General features: G+C 44.5%; 1 protein-coding gene across 2 annotated transcripts; it reads left to right on the forward strand.

Moving 5' to 3' along the window:
- The first annotated feature begins 4800 nt into the window (after positions 1-4800).
- Positions 4801-21626, forward strand: LOC119382801 (calnexin). 2 transcript variants are annotated; one of them, XM_037650657.2, is made up of 14 exons: positions 4801-4950; positions 5317-5391; positions 5534-5643; positions 6195-6253; positions 8565-8629; positions 8710-8786; positions 9272-9425; positions 11454-11583; positions 14373-14671; positions 14774-15007; positions 15688-15828; positions 17539-17661; positions 19730-19963; positions 21325-21626. In XM_037650657.2, exons 1-14 carry the CDS (start codon positions 4912-4914, stop codon positions 21388-21390), a joined length of 1806 nt encoding a protein of 601 aa, XP_037506585.1. In that variant the 5' UTR covers positions 4801-4911; the 3' UTR covers positions 21391-21626. The 2 variants fall into 2 exon arrangements, with proteins under 2 accessions (XP_037506585.1, XP_037506587.1); XM_037650659.2 differs by having other exon boundaries at positions 4855-5097.
- Positions 21627-21631: the final 5 nt, after the last annotated feature.

Consider the following 21631-nt stretch of genomic DNA (forward strand, 5'->3'; position numbering starts at 1 on the left):
AGAAAAGAATTTATAAGGGCTCGTTTTTCTGTGTTAGGCACAACCTTAATGAAAGCCGACAGACAAAAAAAGAGAGAGAAAAAAGAAAGGCAGGGAGGTTAACCCGAGTAAGTCTCTGGTTTGCCACCCTGTGCTTGGGAAGGGGAAAGTGGGTGCAAAAGAATGAAAGAGAAGAAGAACAAGAAGAGTCGGTGACTAGGCGACAAAACAAAGTCATGACTATAGCACCGTCCAAGTACTACACACCGACACTGTCGATGAACAGTCACAATTCGTCATTTAGTCCGGTTTCTCGAAGAAACCGCAAAACGCCCTCAGAGCGGCTCGCGTTGAAGACCGGATTTAAGACGTTGCATGCAGTCTTTTAACTGTATTGTAGTAATTAGGATAATTGCTACAGCGCACTTAAAAGACCACAAATAACGTCCCCTGTATGTCTTCCTTGGCTTCCTTCTCTGTTGGTTTTCATTAAATAACAGACAAAACGTGTTGCTGACCTATAGTTGGTTAATTATTCATAGCTTGTACAAAATAGCACACACACAAAAAAGGAATTTAGCATAAAACCCCGTTATAACGAAGCCTAATTGGAAGCCAAACTTCGTTGTATTAATTATTTCGTTATAACGATTGTCTTTAGTCACGGACTTCATTGAACGTCAGGAAGCGCCGGAGTGCGCTGTATGTACGCCGCACGTCCCGTTTGCTCACAGGCATGAAAAAATCATTACAAGAAATTCCACTGACGTTTATTTATTGGTTTACATTTACGGTATGTCTAGTGACGGTCGCTGCACCTGATTGCAGGCGCAGCACTCAACTGACTCCCATTACTCAGTTGTTCCGGCTCGCCGAGAATAAGTGATAGTAATTTCTGGGGTTTTATGCGCCAAAACCATGATATGACTGTGAGGCACGCCGTAGTGGAGGGCTCCGTAAATTTCGACCATTCGAGTTCTTTAACGTGCACATGGGCCTCTACGATAATTGCCTCCATCTAAATGCGACCACCGAATCCGGGATCGAACCCGCGTCATTCGATCGAGTCAGAATTAACCTTGCGATTCTAATTGTATGGGTGCTGTGCTCAAACGTAGAGTTGATGCAACTGCCGCAAGGCGGTTGTGGCTATTCCTGAGCGAGCGAGCGAGGAACTTTATTGAAAAAGACTAAAGGGATCGGGATCAGGGGTGGAAGCGGGTGAAGAGATGGCTATTCCCGAGGATTCTTTTCCTCGAAAGCCTGCCCTTAGGCATATAGTAATCCGCGGTATCAAAAATACACATGCAAATCTGCTTCATGTATAAAGTCTAACTGTGTTCGTGAGAATAGAATACGCACTCACTGAGACATCGTATAAAACTGTGAGCGTCCAATTACAAATGAATCTGGATTTTTTTTTTTTAGGTGCATTTGCGTTTCGTATGACTTGTTGACGGATGTCATGCTCCTTCGTGCAAAGCCGAGTGCGATGAGAGCGAAAAGCGGTATAGAGCAGGGTGGAACGCGTGCTGGGTGAAACCGCCTCTCCCGGAGGAAGGAAATATGGCGTCAACAACCGGTTTGGCGCCATTGTCAGTTAGCCAGCCAACATCCTGTGAAAGTTTCAAAACATATATTCAAGCGAGTTGCAAGCTGCGTCGCGTGCGGACAGGTTTTAGCCTAATCGCTCAAAAAGATGTCAGTAAATTTTCATTCCGACAACGGCAGGTTTACTCGTCCGCAAGAGATCCTTTCAGAACGAGGTTATATATGTGTCATATGTCACAAATAGTGTCATACGTCATATGTGTCATACATTATATCGTCAAACATCATGTGCGTCATATGTCAGAAAAATAGCTCCTCGTGAGACAATCTAGCTGACTTTTCTGCGCGATGTACTATCGGCGCCAAATGAAACGCGAACATCGGCAAGCATTGGCATTGGTATAGTGCGCGCCGTGATCACCCCGGGCAGGCACTCATATGCGCAGTGCTGCCAAGCCGGTTGCGCGCGTCTGTCGATGGTGAAGACTGGAGGGTGATAGTACATTGTCGGGGATTATGGCGAGCAGACTTACATCAACTTATTCGGAGCCGCGTAGCTTTCTCGGTCACAAGGAATATCCGACATCCAACGCTACTGTACAAGGTCCCCAGGAAATGTGACGTAACCTTATATAATGACTTTGCACCCAGCTAATCCTTAACAGCGGCCGAGAGGCATCGCCTTCTTCAAAATAAATGTATAATTAATTCATTAGTTATTATTAATTAATTATTATCCATCATGACGTTAAAAACCATTCAACTTCGCTGTTAAAAGAAAAAAAACACCGGACACAATACGACCAGCAGGGCTTTGCTTCCCAGCTATCTGATGAGAACGGAGCGATAAAATGGAAACAAATGGAAACAATAAACACGCAGTACACACGACGAGCACCGACAGGCTCCCGACATATGGACCCAACGCAAGCCACACACGACCGCGATGGCGCCTTGGAGGCCACAGCAGGCAGCCACATGAACAAACAAGACTCACAATGAATGTGGTGGTCATAGGTCGGTAAACTCACTCATGAGTCGACTCAGTCAGACTCAGATCGAGCCGTGAGTCTGAGTCTGAGTGAGTCCGGGTGAGTAATATTTTGGCGAGATTGGAGTCCGAGTGAGTCCGGTTGTGAAAAAATTCAGTGAGTCTGAGTCCAAATGAGTCCGGTTGAGGGAAATTTCCGCGTGTCTGAGTCCGAGTGAGCCCTAAGCGCAAAATATATTTCTTGAATGAGTCTGAGTGTGCTCCGCACTTTTTTGTCGACCTATGGTTCCACCTAAACAACTTCAGCATTAATATCAGCCTTATGTCGGCTCACGTTTATACTCCCGTCGACTCACACATACTTCAAAAGCACTAGTGTGCATACGCCAGCTCAATATTTATTGATCAGAGGCGTGAGTTACAGAGAGGGGGGGGGGGGGGGAGGCAGGTGACTTCCCTCGCAAGCTCTTTCACAGGTAGTTCTTGATAAAAATATCTCGTGTGAGTAATGTCTTTCAATAAAAATGTCCTTGCTGGAGTGCAACCACTGATAACTTATATTTGAAGGTACTAGATTAAAAGGCGCCAAGTATAACCCCATTTATTCGAGATAATGGCGTTGACACCATGGTTGAAAAAGCTAATTATGTGCTAACGGACTCATGAGTCGACTCACTTAGACTCAGATCGAGTCGTGAGTCTGAGTGAGTAATATTATGGTGAGTTCGAGTCCTAGTGAGTACGGCTGAGAGAAATTTTAGTGAGTCTGAGTCCGAGTGAGTCCAGTTGAGGAAAATTTTACCGTGTCTGAGTCCGAGTGAGCTCTAAGGGCAAAATATATTTCATGAGTGAGTCTGAGTGAGCTCCACATTTTTTGCCGACCTATGGTGGTGGTAAAACTTTATTGCCCAAAGAAGGGGACACTAGGCTAGGCGCCAGGTGTAGAGAGCACCTCCCACGTCGGGACAGAGAGCCCGAAGCCGCCGCCTCGTGCGCCTCCCGAACAGCCCGAAGTTGGTCTTCTAGTGAAGCACTTTTCCCCCGACGTTCCTTGTTCTGGGTGTAAGCGTCATTCGATACACAACCACATAGCATAGTCTACACGTTCACTGCACTGTCCAAACACATGCTGTCCGTCGGTCGATGTGCTACACGCGCCGGAGGTTGGGGTAAGAGTTCGTCTGGAGCAAGCGTAACGTGACCGACTGGATGCGCGGTATATTTCATATCCGGGAGGGGGAACTCTCGCCTGCCTAGATAGTGCTTAGTGAGCTCATTGTGAGCGAATAATTGATCCCCGTACTCGATATGCGGTCTCGTTGAGATTCCGCAGACCGCCCCCTAAGCTGCCCATGTGTGCCGGGAACCACACGATTGAGTGATCGGTGATATGTTCCTTCCTCCTAAGGTTTGTAGCGTCGTCTTGTCTATCCCGCCTTTGCTATATGCGGTTGTGAAGCTCGAGTGTTTGAGAGTTAGTGCTGTCGCTGCTTGACCTCCGGCTTCTGTGTGTAAAGCGTGAGTGAGCTGTGCGTTTGTCTGTGTCAGTCGATTACTGCTAACGAGTAGGCATGCTTTCCCGGTATGTGCGCTGCATCTACGAAAGCTGTCTGGTCGAGAAACCTTGCCGCGTCCGCTTCGAGGGCTCTGGCGCGGGCGAGTCTTCGTCCGTGATTGTGGATCGGGTGTACGTTTTTGGGGAAGTAAAGCACTGTAATAGCTTCTCGCATGACTTTAGGTAACTGCAAGGCAAATTAAGCCTTTCATAATTTAATTCTGTATGCATCCACTCTTTTTTGCTGCACTTTGTAGGTGTGGCGACGTCAACAAATCAAAATTGGCGCACATTTTTTTTTTTTTCAGAAAGCATATTACTCTGAAGAGGGCGCAGCAAAACGTTACATTTAGAATAGTTGCAAGTTAGCGGTATGAGAGCCTACGAAACGTTATAGCAAAGACATATAAGAAAGCAAAGTAAATTTTTACCTTGTAGTAATTGTGATGTGATGTTTGCCTTCTCATGTGAATTTCTCGTTGTCTCTCTTGTACAGATGATTAACAGAGAGATTGCCTGCAAGTAATTGCACAATGTAACTAATAAATTCTACAACATAGAGAGGTGTTGTAGGATCTACAGAAGCACAGTCGGAGCGTGTGCTTTGCGTAAAACAAAAACTCCAAGAATGAACCAAGGGTTTTACCGGTTTTACCACTGGAGGTCAGTGGGTTTTACCTCGCTGTAGATTGCACCGCCCCTCGCGTCAGCGCGTAGCGATCCCGCCGCTAATAACCGTCGCCGTTTCGTATTCACCCAGCGCCCAATAGGATCCCTCCACGAAACAGGGAATACTCTGGAATCGGCGTGGTCGAGCCGGTGATGAGCGTGTGAGATGCATTTACCTGGGATGAGGTGCCCGCGCGAGCTTCAGGTAAGCTAGTCGCGCCGAACACCTTCGCTGGACGCGGTCGACGACCAGGCTGCCTTGTTGGGCCCGCGCCCCAACAGCAATCGGCGAGCACCGCATCAATTTACTGCGATTACTGTACAGCCCGTTTTCCGGTGTAATCGATTGCTCGTAAGTGGCTAAAATTAACCGCTTTACCGAGCCCCAACGTGATCTTTCGGATCTGCTCGAGTCTTTACTACCAACCATTCCATATCTTTATTGGTTATGCTTAAACAGTGAATAGTATGCTTTGCTAGGTATGTTGTAACATCGCTCAGAAAAAATATATATGTATATATATTGCCCTGTTTGAATTTCTGCTAACCTTTGGATGTTTCGATTTTACAGGTAATGTATTTAGGGTGCGCATTTTTGGTCATCCTTGCCTTGCCGGGGTCGCTTGGCGTCCCAGAGGAGAAAAAGGTTGGTAGCGGTTTCTCTTTATATCTTGTTTGGTTGTTTCTTTCCCCCCTCTCATTATTGCGGCAATTGCCTAATCTCGTTAGCGGTCCGAACAGAAATGAAACTCGCATTGGGCTAACGCTTCTCTTTTTGTTTCTTTTAGCCGGCGCCAAAAACCGAAACTCCTCAAGCCATCGTTTATAACATTCCAAAACCCGTAGGATTTGCCCACATTGCGGAACATTTCGACGATGTAGAAGCATTCAAAGAACGGTGAGTGACCGAACGTTTGTTATTCTCCTTTCTCGGTACTGTTGGTTCTGTTTATGGAATGAATGAAAGTCCACAGTGTCTGTATTAGGTACCGTACATAACACGTCGCGCCCGCATGTCGCCAAATGTGTTTGTGAAAGAGTTTAGCTATTGCGTTTAATCCTCAAGTTTGCGTCTCGAATACGGTACCGGAGACCAGTCGCGGCGGCCAGATAGATACCGAAATATTTAAACCAGACCGATACCTTAATAATTTAATGAAAGCGTGTTTTATTAAGTTACACTGCCGTGTGTTTGAAATGTGTAAATGCACTTCATAGAGGTCATGTGTATGAGTCTCTGCTGAAATGTAGTTGAGGTGTTCGTGAAGTAGATGCACCACAGCTACATTGATGTTGCACATGGACATGTGTTGTTTACCTGTTCACAAGCACTGTGCAATAACAGGATTTGTACATGCATTGCATGTTCCCCATTTATTGTGTGTTTCTATGCTATCGCTGTAACATATTCATGCCGGTCCATTTCTGTTTTTTTAACCTGTATCTTAGGTGGGTGCGTTCTGAAGCGAAAAAGGATGGAGCGGAAGAAAGTGTAGCGAAATATGATGGTGCGTTATAAGCATGTTTTTCAAAGTTTCTTTCACAATTCATGTTGCTGCAGCATTTCTTGAATGAGTGCATCATTCTAGCTCATTTGCCTGAAATTTCCTCTTTGGGTGCTGCGTGCATGTGCGCATGCAGTTGCATCAAAAAGCAAGGCGTCTCTTCAAATTAATGTTCAAAACAGTCGCATACATTTTAAGACTCATCTCATTGTACCTGTGCTGAAAGCCTGAATACCATGGCAAGTCATCTGGGCATTCGCTCATGGTATCTGGAGGTGCTGTATAGGCCCCCTTTGGGGAGCCATTCACTCACGTCAGCGAAAGGAAAAGAAACCATGCAATGGATAGAAGCTGCTGCTCAGTTACAGGGTAAACACAGTTGATTGTCGCATCACCTTGTCACCGCTGCACTATTGAATGCATTATTTGGTAACAAACATCTGTACAACGGCTTCCAAAATCAGTTGGATTTTATTTTTCTTTATATAGAGCAAAAATTGTGGCATAAGGACTTTTCTATTGTATTATTAGCTCGTATTGGCTGCAGACTGGTATGCTCTCCGACAAATTGTGCCACCAGCGCAGGCAACTTATTGGTGCACTTGATGGTACATCTCCCTTCGTTAAAAACAGCTATAGCTGCATATATGTATGAATTAACTGGTCCTCGGTTGTCCCTGATAAAACGGGTAGAGCACAAGGGCATCGCAGACATGAGACATTAATTAGATGCAGGCCTCGATTGCTTCTGCGTGCAATGTGGCAGAGCTATGCGTAACTCTGGCTCCTAAAGATGCCTCAAGAGCATCTCTGGTGGTATCGGTATGCCATTGTGTAACGGCTGGCTCTTCTTTGAAACATTTGTGACCATGTTCCACATTCAAGTGGACATATGGATACTTTTTAGAGTATGCTAGGCGTTTAATAATTAGACATTTATCTGATGTTCATGTAAAGTGTTCTCTCATAGATTCCATGTTCTGTTGACTTGAAGAAGCACATTGAAGAATTCTTAATCCATTCTGCAACAGTTGCTTTTCACTATTATGAAGGAGTAAAATGTTTGATGAAACTAAAATTTCAATGACCAGAAATAATGAGTGCCCAGAAAGGATACACATGTTTAGTTTTAACTTTGCAGAGTTGCCTGTACTAATGCTGGCATCTCGAGTGAACTGTAGTTCTCGTTATTTACATGAAGACATAAATCCAATCGCAGGTCATACATTTGCACTGCATGTCCAGCACAACCTGTATAGGGCATGTGGGGTCTGAGCGATAAAGCCGCCGCTCTCAGAACACACTGAGACAGTTCACGCGGTCGAGCAACAAACGTGGACGTTTATTAAACACTTCGTTACATACGGCGAGCTCGCCGGCCGAATTAGTAACACGCTGGTAACACGCTAAACCTTATACGATGACAGTGAATACTGGGGAAACATAACACACACTCAAGACAACATAAGACATACAATACACCATAACATAAGACATACAATACACCACGAAGGTGGCGCCGCCAATGCACGACTCACCACGAGGGCCTGAGGGAAGCTAGTTGCAGTATCGTCGGTATCGTCCCCCCCTCCCCTGGACCATCATGGCAGACGTCCATCCACGCGCGCCACCACACCCCAAAAGAGACTCAGTGCTGTTTCTATGCACCGGCCTAACTTCTCCGTGGCGGCGCTGCCGCCGTTGAACTCTGGTTATAGCCAGTGCATCCCTGACCTTGGCCGATCATCTCTGTTTACCTGCCAAGCACGCGTGTTGCAAACACAGCGGCCGCGCCCAAGTTATGGCAGTCGCCTTTACAGGGGTGATATAGCACCCCCACAGGCAGTATTGAGAAGGGGGAACGACGCACAGGCCTTGCTTATATTCCTCTTCTCCTCATATGATGGCCTCTTTCGGAGTTTGTCTTTACATGCTGATATCGGTGAGATTAGTCATTAATTTAAGTGGTGTTTTGCATCGTATTGCCCAGCTGTTACATTATGATGCACACACAGAAAGATATTTCACAGGAACAGAAAGGATCTCTACAGAACGTTCATTTCACACACTGTATGAAGTAACGATTTTTCTTTGTATAAATGACTAAAATGCTAAATTTTACAAGCGTTAATTTATATTTATACTGAAAGATGACAACGACGTACAAGGTTCATTTCCTCAGAAGGCAGATATTTTATGAGGGGAAGAAAGGTTATTGGTAATCGATCGAGTACTACAAAGGTAGCATTCCTGTGAGTTCATTGAAAATCCTCGGTTAGAGATCACCTGAAGCTACTTGTGTAAATGTTTTCAGGCAAATGGGAAGTGGAAGCGTCTTCCAAAAGCCACTTGAGAGGAGACCTGGGCCTTGTTCTCAAGGTAGGCATTTCCGTTTTGCCCTGTTGTCTCGCTTAATAATGTAAACCGATTAGTGCATTTTCTCCTGATTTTCCTTGCAGTCCAAAGCGCATCACCATGCAATTGCTTCAAAGTTGAGCAAGCCATTTACCTTCGACCACAAACCCTTCGTGCTTCAGTGAGTATTCCCATTATCAAATCGGAGTGTACATTACTTTCCATGCATGCGGTCTTGTAGTTACACGACACGCAATACTTGTTTGATAATTCTATTGTGCTGTGACGAGCAAGCTTTGCTAAAGTTTTTAGTCAATGACTTTTTACCATAAGAGGATCAGGTTAGAGATAAATAGTTCGAAAAGAAAATATTACAGAAATAGTCAATTTCGTGCAAAAGTAAGAGCATAACAATTAAGCAATGTTAAGCATAACAATGTTAAGCATAGTAAGAGCATAACAGTTAAGCAAAATGTGGTTCAGGCTTGCAGAACCTCTGAATTTAATTACTGATAGGTGCTTAGCTTTCCTGAGAAATAGACCAGATTTCTTTCAGGCCATCAAAACTTGCAGAAACTTACATCTCTAGTTCAGGTTTTGCTGTTTGACTGTACATGTATTGGCATTAGCGCACCAAGCACTCATTCACTTAACATTGTATGCCAGGTATGAAGTGCAGTTCCAAGAAGGCCAGGATTGTGGTGGAGCCTACTTAAAACTTCTTTCCGACTTGGACGAGAACAAAGACCTGAAGCAGTTCCATGACAAGTCCCCATACACCATCATGTTCGGACCGGACAAGTGCGGTTCTGATCATCAGGTAAATGTCTTGCACATTTAACTCTTACTCGTAAAGCTAATCAAGAATGCATCCCAGAAAAAAAAATTTAGCCATTTAATGCCAGCTGTGTCTTGGGACTTGCAACATATACTATTAACATTAAAAACCTTTCTACATTAAAACCGCTGGGTTTTTTACAGATTTTTCAAATTGATTTGCAGGATTCTAGCATCTCTTATTGATGATCTCGCTGCCTCACTTGATAATATTCTAAACTTGGTACTAAAGCTCAAAAGTAGAGTCGAGTGGTCTTAATAACACTTTAGAAACGTGTAATGGATTATCTGGAATCCAACAACATACTTGGTAATTGTCAACATGGCTTTCACCGTGGTCTCAATACAGTAAGATAACGTTGAATTTACTCGCGATGTTGTGTAAGTCAATGGGGGTGCTCGTGCCCCCTTTAAAGTTGTTTTTGCCTCGTGGCGCCCGTGCGTCCTGCAGGTGTAGTTGGCTTAGTCACTGCCAAGCTAGAGTTGGCAATGTGCTCCCGTGGTGGTGCCACTGCGAAAGCGAGGTTACGCGAGGTCGTGACCTCTTATGGGGTTCGGCACTACTCGTGGATAGTAGTCTCTCGTGGGAGGTCCGCGGGGATCATTTCATGGCTCGTTCATCCGGACTTCTGTGGTGATTTGAACGTTGGCAACACCGCATTTGTGTTACATTGTGTGTGTGATGTTGATGTGTGTTTTATTGGCATTATATTGAGTTATTGGTCATGTTACTGTTATCTGTAGATTCGGCTGGCAGGCTCACCGTTGCGGAAAAGCTGCTAATGAATGTCCATGTATTAGTTTCAGTACGATCTTTTCTGAATCTATTTGTGCCATGAGTGGCTCTTTTGATCCCACAGGTATTAGGTCTTGGCCTACAGGTTGATGTAGTTTTCATAATTTGTCTAAAGCATTTTAGACTGCTGGTCATACCAAACTGCTACACAAACTTGGCCTTCTCTTTAATAATCCTGAACTTGTTGACTGGACCTCCAGGTTTCTCTCCATTTGTTTTTGGCATGTTCTACTGCTTGTTTCTTCTAGCGCTTCCCAGCAGGGGCGTAGGTAGAAAATTTTTCGGGGGGGGGGGGGGGGGGGGGGGGGGGGTTCAACCATACTTTATGTATGTTCGTGCGTGCGTTTGTATGCGTGCAGGTATATATACGCAAGCAAAACTGAAATTTTGGGGGGGGTTTGAACCCCCCCTGGCTACGCCCCTGCTTCCCAGTACCGTTCTTGGCCCTCTGCTCATTTTGGTTTATATTAAGACTTACTATGGAGTATAACTGTCAACATGAGTCTCTGCACTGATGACTGCGTTATATCATGAAATTGACTCTTCCGAAGGTCATTTTGATCTTCACAATTCCTTCTCACACGTTCGGTTGTGGTGCGACACTTGCCCATCTCCATCGGACTCTTAGCATGGCTCTTCTAAGAGCCCAAAACTGTTCGCATAAAAAAACACTTGTTTGCCCAATTCTTGAGTATGCATCTGTAGCATGGAATCCTTTTCAGAAAAACTATATTAGCAAGATTGAGTCTGTACAGAAGAAAGCCACATATTTTATGCATCGTAGACATGACGGGTACTCTTCACCTTTCTCTAACTTCTGTGGCCTTAATTTTACCTTTCTGTCAACAAGTCGCCAAATTGAAAGTTTCTGTACCTTTAACTGATCCTTCCCGTGCTTGTAGTTATCATAACTTAAACCTTTTCGGATTTCAGCCTAGAGCGGACATGTGTAGTTTTCTTTCCTCAATAATTGAACATCACATGCACAAACACAAGGCTAACACTTCCCAAGGCCTTTTGTGCAAAAATTGAGAATAGACTGACGCTGAAGGATCTAATAGCTCCAGAAATTCCTGACTTCACAATTTTGAGAGGTATTGCAGTACAAAAGATCAAGTGTACTTGTTTCTTCCTTTTTTCTTTTTGCTTGAGCTATTGAATAGCCTTGTTATTTCGTGACAGCGACATTTCAACTGCACTCATTTCTTTGTGCAGCTGCATTTCATCTTTCGGCATCGCAACCCCCGAAACGGCAGCTACGAAGAGAAGCACTGGAAGAAGTCCAAGAGTGTGTCAAAGTTTGACGAAATCTTCAAGGACAAAAAGCCCCACCTTTTCACATTAGGCAAGTGTAGCAGTACTTTTCTCATTTGTGATCAAAAAAGAAAAAGTTCATTGTGCAGAATACAGTAGTGACAAAATTCAATTTCCTAAGTGTGCCACTGATGAAAACTCTAATCAAGTAAACTAACACAGTATAATCTTAAATGGAACCTGGAAGGACCTGGAAAATTTTCAATTTAACGGGACTTTAGTTCACAAGAGAGAGATGTATAGGGGTACAGCTAAAGAATACTATAGGTCAAATACAAAACAGACCAAATTAGAGGCAGTTGCTCAGTTTAACAGTTCAAGTGATTAAATTTACTTAAATTTTATGGTATTCTGCTCTTACTGCCCCTATTTGATCTTGCCCTTTCTGAATTTGTTTATGGCGGTGCTAATTTTGCACTAGCACTAGTGACAAGATTTTTCGGTCTTCTTTGAAGCAAATTCAAGAGTGTTAGGCACAGAAATTAAAGCAGCTGCATGGTTAACGCATGTAGACCTTCTCTCTTGTGTTGGGGTGGTGTAGTACAGTGATGTCATGGGCGTTTTGCTAAGGGATGAATGGATGTTTTCTGTTCACTACTTCCTTTGTACACTAAGCATCTGGAAGGTGTATCCCAATCATAGGTCTCTCTGAGCATATCTGAAGCGCAATACAGTGCAATCAAATTATGGCCCCCATATGTAATGATAACAGGTTGTATTTAACGATAACGGGAGCACTTTTGTCTGTAGTACGCTGGAGGTTCGTAAAACCTTTCCACATACGTCTAGTAATGGACGTACCCATTGTAAACCGAATTACTGGCAACTTTTGCTCTGTTCTGGCATTTCACTGAGAAAGTGCAGTAGACTCTCGTTAAATGGAACTGAACGGGCTAGGTATATATATTCCAATTCACTATAGAACCGGCAAAGCATCGGTTGCTACATCACTCGCCGAGTTTCGATAGCTTCCTGGCTAAGTGCATCACAGCCTTGTGTGGTCACGTGACCACGCCTCCTACACTTCTACGTCACTGCCCAACCTCGGCGCCCAGAAACCGAAACCGAAAGTTGTCCACACCAAACGAGGATATTAAATTATTTAGCAGGAATACATGAATCTTGGTCCGTGCATCATGCTTCCTGGAGCTATGGGAAACGCTTACAGCAAAGAACGCGCAAGCCACAAATTTAGTGGCACCACCCCTTTAAGCCTGCAAAATTGCTGCTTCTGGCGAGGACAATGAAAAAGAAAGGTGGGGGTTCATTCAATAATAGAAGTGCGGTAACACGGCATCACATTGTTCTCATACGACGTGAAAACTGTTGAGCACAAGATGTTCACCTCACAAGTTTGGTCAGGAGCTCTGTAGCCCTTGCGCAGCCGTTCAAGCTTCCCTGTGGCGCAACCATGCGGAAGATTGACTTTCGTTGTCCTGTGTCCTAAAGAGTCTGATCACTCATGTTCTCTATGCATATTTTAACAAAATAAATAGTAATTGATACCACTGAATAGGGAGACCGCATAGAATAGGAACCGAATAACAGTCTAACCGATTTGCAGTCCGTTGCGATGGTGTAGCGGTTGCGGTGCTCAGCTGCTGACCCAAAGGTCGCAGGTTCGATCCCGGCCGTGGCGGTCTCATTTCTGTGGAGGTGAAGTGCTAGAAGCCTGTGCACTGGCGATGACAGTGCACGTTAAAGGACACCAGGTGGTCAAAATTTCCGGAGCCCTCCAATACGGCGTCCCTCATAATCATATCGTGGTTTTGGGACGTTAAACACCGCATGTTATTATTAACCAATTTGCATTCAAAGTTAATATCTGAACATCCCTATTAAAGGGACCGACAACTGCCCAGAACGTGAAATGAGATGACTGCACTGATGGAAAGATTGTCCGTCGCATTGACTCAAACCAACCCTGTTTATCTCGTGAGAGGCGGATTTATATTTTTATTTCTTCATTGAAAGTCGCGAAAAATGACCTTTGGCGCCTCTGGCGGCAAAATCATACACGGTCCGATGAAGCCCATTACGTGACCATTGATTGGTGTATGCGTTTGATGACTTTTCTGTTAGTACTGAAATATTGTTAATTTCTTTATATTAAAAGATATTACTCCATAAAAATGTACATATAGGCCTGCGTTAGATGTATGCAACAAAGTGGCGCTGCCTTCGCTTGGCGTAATGATCCCATGCCGTGAAAAGCCATCCATGACACAGGAGCAGGCAACCTTCGTCGCAGGCGCGCACAACGCTGTACAAATACCGAGAAGGTGTATAAAGCCACATCATCTCATTGTAACAGCTTGCTATTTTCAAAAATGTCTGGAAAGCTCAAAATAAAGGTGGTTAAGCGTAGCTACAGTAACTCCTGCGAAAGCAGAACGACAGCTTTCACAAGGGCTAGCGGCATTGCTATCAATTCTCAGCATTGCTGGAGCAAGCCTTCATGCGTGTTTGGAGCCTTTCAGATCGAAAAATACTGCTTACAAAATAACTACGTGCTTTTAGGATAAACCACGGCAGCTACAAACGCTACGAAGGGTAAGCTTCCTGTCGCGCCGTAAAAAGCTGGGTCGAGAAAAATCAGTTGTCGGTCCCTTTAAAGACGAGAATATTTTACAGTAACGACTGTACTCTTGGCAAAGGTTATTGGCACTGTTAGTTAACATGGTTATATCTCTCGTCATTTATCAAGAGCCTACATGTAGTGTAATGTTACGAGCATTCAGTGATGTTTTGGACAGTGGCAGGTAAGTGTTTTCAGCACTGCTTTACTCGCCAAGAACTCGTGGGTTTTGGTATTTGCAGTGCTGTCGCCTGACAACAAGTTTGAGATTCTCGTGGACCAGCGAAGCGAGGCAAAGGGAAGCCTTCTGGAGGACTTTGAGCCACCCGTCAACCCTCCAAAGGAAGTGGAAGATCCCAACGACAAACGCCCCGAAGACTGGGACGAGCGCGAGAAGGTACCCGACTCAAATGCAGTCAAGCCCGATGACTGGGACGAGGATGCACCGCGAGAAATCCCCGACCCCGACGCCAAGAAGCCTGTCGGCTGGCTCGATGACGAGCCCAAACTGGTGCCAGATGCGACGGCTGAACGGCCCAAGGTGAGACCCATGAATGTATTGTTGCACCTTTTGAAGGGCTTTTTTGCTGTATTATTGCATGGAGATGCAGTGCTGTTTACTGCAGTGTCCCTTCTCTTTTAGGATTGGGATGATGACATGGATGGTGACTGGGAGCCACCGTTGGTCAACAACCCCAAGTGCGACGCCGTTGGATGCGGAGAGTGGAAGCCACCCATGATCAGCAACCCGCGCTACAAGGGCAAATGGAGGGCACCGCTTATCGACAACCCGAACTACAAGGGCAAGTGGAAGCCACGCAAGATTCCCAACCCAGACTTCTTTGAGGACCAGAATCCCTTCCGCATGACTGCCATTGTGAGTTCATCTCTGCAGTAGTTTCAAGTTCCCGTGAAATGCTTGTGCAAGTAATCGCCTACAGTGTAAACAGGGTGGCTATGGGACGTTCTGCTGTGATGCACCCCAATGTCATCTTGATGGCATTGTGCTTGTCAGATTAAAAGAGCATTCATCTGCTATTGCTCAGCATGCAGTAACAAAACTCACAGGGTCCCTTATGCATTCACTTAAAACTACTCTAAGGCAAAAGCCGACTTATTTTTCTCCTCGGTCGATGTATTGATTCTCCCCCACCACCCTTTCTTTCTACATTGACATATGGTTTTGCGCTGCCTCCATGATCGGAGGCATTGCAAGCTTTCTGCATCTCACTTAGTTTTGCACTCCCTCCGTGATCGGCACACCTTTGACCAGACAACGATGTTGTGATGACGTCATCATATTAAGTCAGTGTCATGATGACGTCACAAATATTGGCAACATGTGGCATGTCACATGGTGACATGATTACACATGTTCACACCGGCGCTCGGTTTTCATGCTTGATGAGGCATTTGAGGCTTTCTCCTTTTAAAAAAACAGCGTGGAATTGGCAAATGTGCTTTGAAGCAAAAACACTTTTGTGAAAGTACATTAGAAAGTTGAGTGATTTTGTTGCAGTATTCTATACTTACTGTGCCGAATGCCTTCCCTTCCAGGCAGCTGTGGGCCTCGAGCTTTGGTCTATGTCCGACGGAATTCTTTTCGACAACATCATCATCACCGATGACACTGTGGTGGCTGACCAGTGGGCTGCTGACACTTGGGTCCTTAAAAAGGAAGCTGGGGATCGTGAAACGGTACGTCCTGCTATACAGGTTCTCTGTTCATCGGGTAGGCATCCAGGGTCTTGAGTCAATGGGATTGAACTGATTAATCCACAGTCACTGCACTAGAGGAGAAACTTGGGCGAGTTGGTCACTGTTTCGGTTTCCACATTCCTGTTACGAAACTGACAAAATTGTGATAGTTTGGTTTCTATTGACTTGATTACTAGTCCACCTGAAAACCTTCCTGGTTGATTAAACTTTAAGCTTTTAGACAAGACACATTGACATTCCATTATTTTTCATCGCATAGATCCAGTAGTTAGTGCCCAAGGTAGTGCTTAATTTGTTTATTCAAGAAATCCTTCCAAGCATCAGGTCATTGCACAACGGTGTTTCAGGGCTATATAATATTATACTAAAAAATGAAATACCAGTAGGAGCAAAATTTCAGTGCATACAAATGTAAAAAATGTTTTGCATGAGACAGCGGTGTCACATTTGTAAAGCAGTTATATATTCATTGCTGTGCCAGGGCACATCACACGCTAATTAAAATTGCTAAGTATCTTCAGAACGAGTCGCCATTCAACTTGTTCTTGCAACTATGGCATCTGTTCTAGCGGCTAGTTGTATTATTGATTAGTGTCATAAAGGAAGGAAATAACTAGGAGGGAGTGTCATGCGACAGTCTTAAATCCTAGCCATAAAGAATTTAAGGGATAAATAGGCCAGGTCACATGACAGGCAAGTGCTATTGAAATTATGGGGCAAGCGCTATTGGTCGGTTCGCTTTGGTTGCATCTGCTGTTGGCGCTAGCAGTGCCTAATCCAACCCTGGAGGCACTGCACACTGGTTGGGATGAGTGGTATTAGAGGAGGTTGACTTTCCGCGGCTAGCGGAATTATGTGACACTCCCTTCTTGATCTTCCTCCATGATTACCCTCTTCAGTTTCTGGTGTGTTGTTGAGTGTGCTCTTTACAGCCGGCTGGGAGGCTTGGCCGCAAGTACCAGAGGCTCGGCTGGTGCTTGTACCTGACCTACATTGGCCTGCCCGTGGGACTTTACTTGTACTACATCTGGGGAATGTTACAAGAGGTAGCCTATTTGTTACGTAGCCTATATGTGCTACGCAAAGATGACTGGCTCTTGTACACCACGCTTTAGATGTCTGCCAAGAGCTGCAAATTGTGTAGTGACAGCACCGAAGACTCATGTAGAGCCATGAATGCAGGCTCTGCATCACTGCCAGTCTCGCGTTTTTCTTTTGTCTCAACTGCATTGCCTTTTTTTTGTGTGTATATGTGCCTGTAGGATGCACTCGGCGTTAAAATCTTGAGTAACTACATACAGTAACCTTCATTTTTACTCAGACAGCTCCAAGTGACTTCATGCGTACTGCTGGACATTGTTAGCACGAAAGTTTTGCTGATAGACTGATCATTTTTGCAAAAAGCTTTTTCTTGTGGATCGTAAGGTTTTATGCGCCTTTGTTCTCTCTCTAAACGGATGCAAAAATAATAAAAATAATAATGTAAAGTTCTTTATTGCATTATGTTGATGAAGCAATGGCTATGCAGTTTTTAAATTTAAGTGATGAAGAAGCAGAAAATGCATAATCTGTCATAAGAAAAATGAAGGTTACTGTGTTGCAGCTTCGTCTGAAAGAAGCTTCACACCTGCTTTGCTTTAGAGGTGAGCCTCGAGCTTAGAGCTTTTTGCTGCTTTGCTTCTCGTATAGGATGGCATGTTCATGCGGCTCGTCAAGTACACCAACAAGTACCCGTGGCTCTGGGCTGTCTACGTGATAGTCCTGGGACTGCCCTTAGTTCTCATCATCACCTTCTGCTGTTCCAGCTCACAGGTGAGCTTGTGGCTTCACATGCACGCATGTATTGATCGCACACCATAAAAAAAAGCTTCAGGCTGTAGGCACCATCAAAGACCAAGGAGAACAAAACCAGCTACATCTTAACTAGAATGCATTATACAGTGAAGTCTCATTGATATCTTTTAAGGAACCATAGAAAAAGAATGAATTACTATTCAGAGAAAGGCAACATGCAATTATGATTGCAGAAAAGTCAAATAAAAATCCAAAAGGCTATTAAAAAGCCGTTAAATATTCAAGCAGACTATTCCCAGCAGGTATTCAGTGCCACAGTCAGTATACACGCTGCATTTGTGGTTTGCTGTTGCTGTTCGATAAACCTGCAAAGCAAGCACATACATAACCCTATGAAAAAGTAATGGGAATGTACAGGGGAGATGGAAAGAAACACTAACAGCTCAACGCACTGTTTGCGTGACACTCTAACCTTGGTGGCAACGGACTAGAATGGTTCTTGACTGTATCATTGACGACACTAGTAGCTTTTAGGGGCGAAGCTCCTTAAAGCGGCACCCGTTCGTCCCTCGTAGTCGTAGTGCGTAACCAGTCGTAACGCTAGTACCAGATCTTGACCTCCAAGGTGGTGCCGGTGGGAGATTTTTCCTGTGCGTTGTTGAACAATAAAAAATTCGCAGCGTGCGCGTTAACTAAAAGCCGAATTCTTCTGTCTCTCATTCCCCATTAGCAGCCATTGGCATGTTCCAGTAGGAAACGTTAGTAGAAGTGTAAGTGTTAGCTAAAAGCAGACTTCTTCTGTCTCTCATTCCCATTAGCAGCCATTGTTCACCTCCAAGGTAGTGCCTGGTGAGATTTCTCCTGTGCGTGATTAAACAATAAAAATTTTGTTCAAAACGCCGTTGATTGATGAAATAAACCAACGAAAGACGCCAGATGTTTTCTAAAAGCAAAACGAAAAGACTCCAGCTGCTTAACGAAAGACTCCAGATGTTTTCTAAAGCAATGGTTTTCCAAACAATGAAAATTCACAGCGTACATGTAAAATTAAAGTGAGCTGCAAGTCGTCATAACTCTCATCGAACCTTTAGTATAAACGCGCCTGATCTCATGTCGGTGATGATGCACTGGGCAGAATTCACGGAAGATTCACGGTTTACCGATGAACCTCCGCAGCTTCGCCCACTCATCATCATTCACTCCGTGGATATGCTGTGATTTTTTTTATTACCGTCCAGGCTATAATCGCTTGAAAAGAAATGCAAAATAGCAGAGCATGTAGATGCTGCTCTGTTCGCGTTTCTTTGCATCCCCACTGTACCTATCAACGAGGTTTTACTGTACTGGAACATTTGCTATTTAGTGAAATTTTGGCATGACTTTGGCCTCTATGCTTGGTTCAACACCAAAACTCATGCTATCTTTGGCAGCAAAATGGCCAACGTTGTCATTTCAAATTATCATTTTTTAATCGTTACTACTACTTATAAGATGTGCTTTGCATTGTAGCTTACCATTCATGTTTAAGAACATTCCAAGTCAAATGAGGGTCCCTCTCATTTGCTGTATGACACTAATCTTCATCTCAGCATGCATATGGATGCAATTATTAATGTACTGTCGTCGTTGCCATATTTGTACTTGTTACCAGCAGCTGTAAGAACTAAGACAAGATCAATGAAGTGTAATTTACACATTTATATAAATTTTGCTTTTTGTTGACATAGGAAACGTGTATCATTTTGATAAATATGCCTGTATAGAGAATGAATCTTAGCCTAACATTAGCTTACTGAATTTGTAGGTTACAGATGTCCTCAGACTGTTCAGCTTTACTTTATCTTAAGTCGGTTGCATTATAAATATTAATACCAGCATAAAACTGTCATTGAAATGGCATAGGACAGTGAAAAATGTGCATGGCATTTGCAGACATGTAGATCACGGACACACAGACCGTCACAGGTGCTGTGGTGCATGTCTGTGTCTCTTCTGCTCTTGCACTACATTATGTCGTCAAGCAAGCACACGCGAACCAAACTCAGCCTGGTTACGGTGTGTCATCAGCTGTCTGTGTTGATCGCAGGACAAGAAAGTGTCTGCAGCTGCTGCGCAGCACAAGAAGAGCGACGACGCCCCCGTGGCCGAGGAAACAGCCGAGCCGGCTGCAGCTGAAGAGGAACAGGCGACTGCACCTATAGAGGAAGAGGAGGAAGAAGACGAGGAGGAAGAGCCGGCGGCCAAGGGTGCCGACAGCGCCGATGCGGCATCTGGCGACAAGGAGACAACTGCTAGCAGCAATGAGGAAGGAGACGGAGCGGTACGTTAGGCCTGAACCTTTGGGCATGTGCACGATGCTTGTAGGTGTGAGTGTCAACGGGCATCCCTATGGGTGAAAGAATGGTCAAAAGCATTGCGACTGTTTTCTAGCAGCTGCCATAGTCTTCCTCGGCCACCTTTTATATGGTGTAATTGCTGGTGCTTTAGGTTGCCAGCTCAACAAGAACTTCTAAAATCTTTTTGAGCTTTAAGAACAAGCTGGCATCATGTTCATGTCAACCATGTTATAGGGACTCGTCTTATTTCTGCTATAACAATGCGTGATCCAGCAAGTGAAAGCCAGAGCCATGCAGGTCGAAATTGGGGACAGTTTTTATTCTTTTTGATATCTCGGCACGAGAAGCCTGTGCCAAAGCATGGGGGGGGGGGGCAATGCTCGTTCATGTTCGGAGTATCAGGGCACCGTAGTGGTAGAGTGGTTATGCTGCTCAACAGCTGACCCAAAGGTTGCGGGTTCAGTCCTCGCCATGGTGGTCACATTTCTAGGAAGGTGTACGTAGATTTAGGTGCACATTTAAGGAACCCAGGTGGTCAGAATTTCAGGAGCCATCCAACACGGCGTGCTTGATAATCACAAAGCAGTCATGACATGTAAAACCCCAGAAGTTATATCAATTAGCCTTACTGCAGCAAATGAAATTGAGGAACCAGAAAGCTACTAGAGATTAGGTTCTTCACTTGGAATAGCACTAATACTTTATTTTCGGTTCAACTAAAGTACAATTTGTTGTCACACCATGTAACAGTAAAATAAATAACAAAAATGAGACTTAACATGTATAAATGCTCACAGTAACAAACAAGAATTTCACGGACATGTACAAGTTTGTGAATACTGTTTCTCCCTGTTATGTACATAAGCTGTACTTATTGTATGATTAACTTGAAAAGCAAGGCACTGCTCCTGCTACCACTAATTGCCAGCTGCTTCCTCAGAATACTGCTTTGTATCTGTACGATACCCGTGACTGGCAAGCTGTTCTATGCTACATTACAGCCTTTCACAATTACAACTACAGACAGGACTTATTTACTCCCGATTGGCAAGATTGTCTGGTAATGGAATCATGATCCACTTCTATAGATATCCACACTTCTGTGTAAACAAGGACTGCTCACATGCTGCACTGTTCAGTGATTGCCGTTTCTCTGCAAGCAGCATTGTTTTCTAAAAGCTGTGGACAGGAGCTTAACAATCAAGATGTAAATATGGACGTCAGTACCGTCACAGTAGTCTCCCTTATGCCTTTTCTTTCGGCAGCATGTAACTAAGCCTTTTGTTTTCCTCGCACGCATAGACAAAAGCCTGAGAAGTTGCCGTCAACTCCCACCCCTTTTCAGGACGGCGAGGACGGAGCTGGTGACTCAAAGCGGTCACCACGACGACGGAGGCCCCGAAGGGAGTGACGTGCTGTGTGAAGAGACTTCTTTTTTGTACCCTGCCCAGCGGCAAAAGGCTTGGTAGCAGCAGCTGACTGGACTGCTTTTCTCCGTGAGGGTTGAGTGCCTGCAAAGTAGTGGCATCAACCAGTGTGTGTGTGTATGACTGAGACTGAAGTGAGTGTGTGCATGTTTGTGTGCTTCTTGGCAACTTAAGTTATTATTATACTTATTACTGTTCAATAAAGGTTGCTTTAGTTGTACCTAC

This window comes from Rhipicephalus sanguineus, chromosome 2 (assembly GCF_013339695.2).
Source record: "Rhipicephalus sanguineus isolate Rsan-2018 chromosome 2, BIME_Rsan_1.4, whole genome shotgun sequence".
In the NCBI taxonomy this organism is placed as follows: Eukaryota; Metazoa; Arthropoda; class Arachnida; order Ixodida; family Ixodidae; genus Rhipicephalus; species Rhipicephalus sanguineus.

Coding starts and splice junctions, on each gene's coding strand:
- LOC119382801 (XM_037650657.2), top strand. CDS start 4,912: ATGCATTTACCTGGGATGAGGTGCCCGCGCGAGCTTCAG. Junction 8,630..8,709: donor ACCTGGGCCTTGTTCTCAAG/GTAGGCATTTCC, acceptor TTTTCCTTGCAG/TCCAAAGCGCATCACCATGC. Junction 9,426..11,453: donor AGTGCGGTTCTGATCATCAG/GTAAATGTCTTG, acceptor TTCTTTGTGCAG/CTGCATTTCATCTTTCGGCA.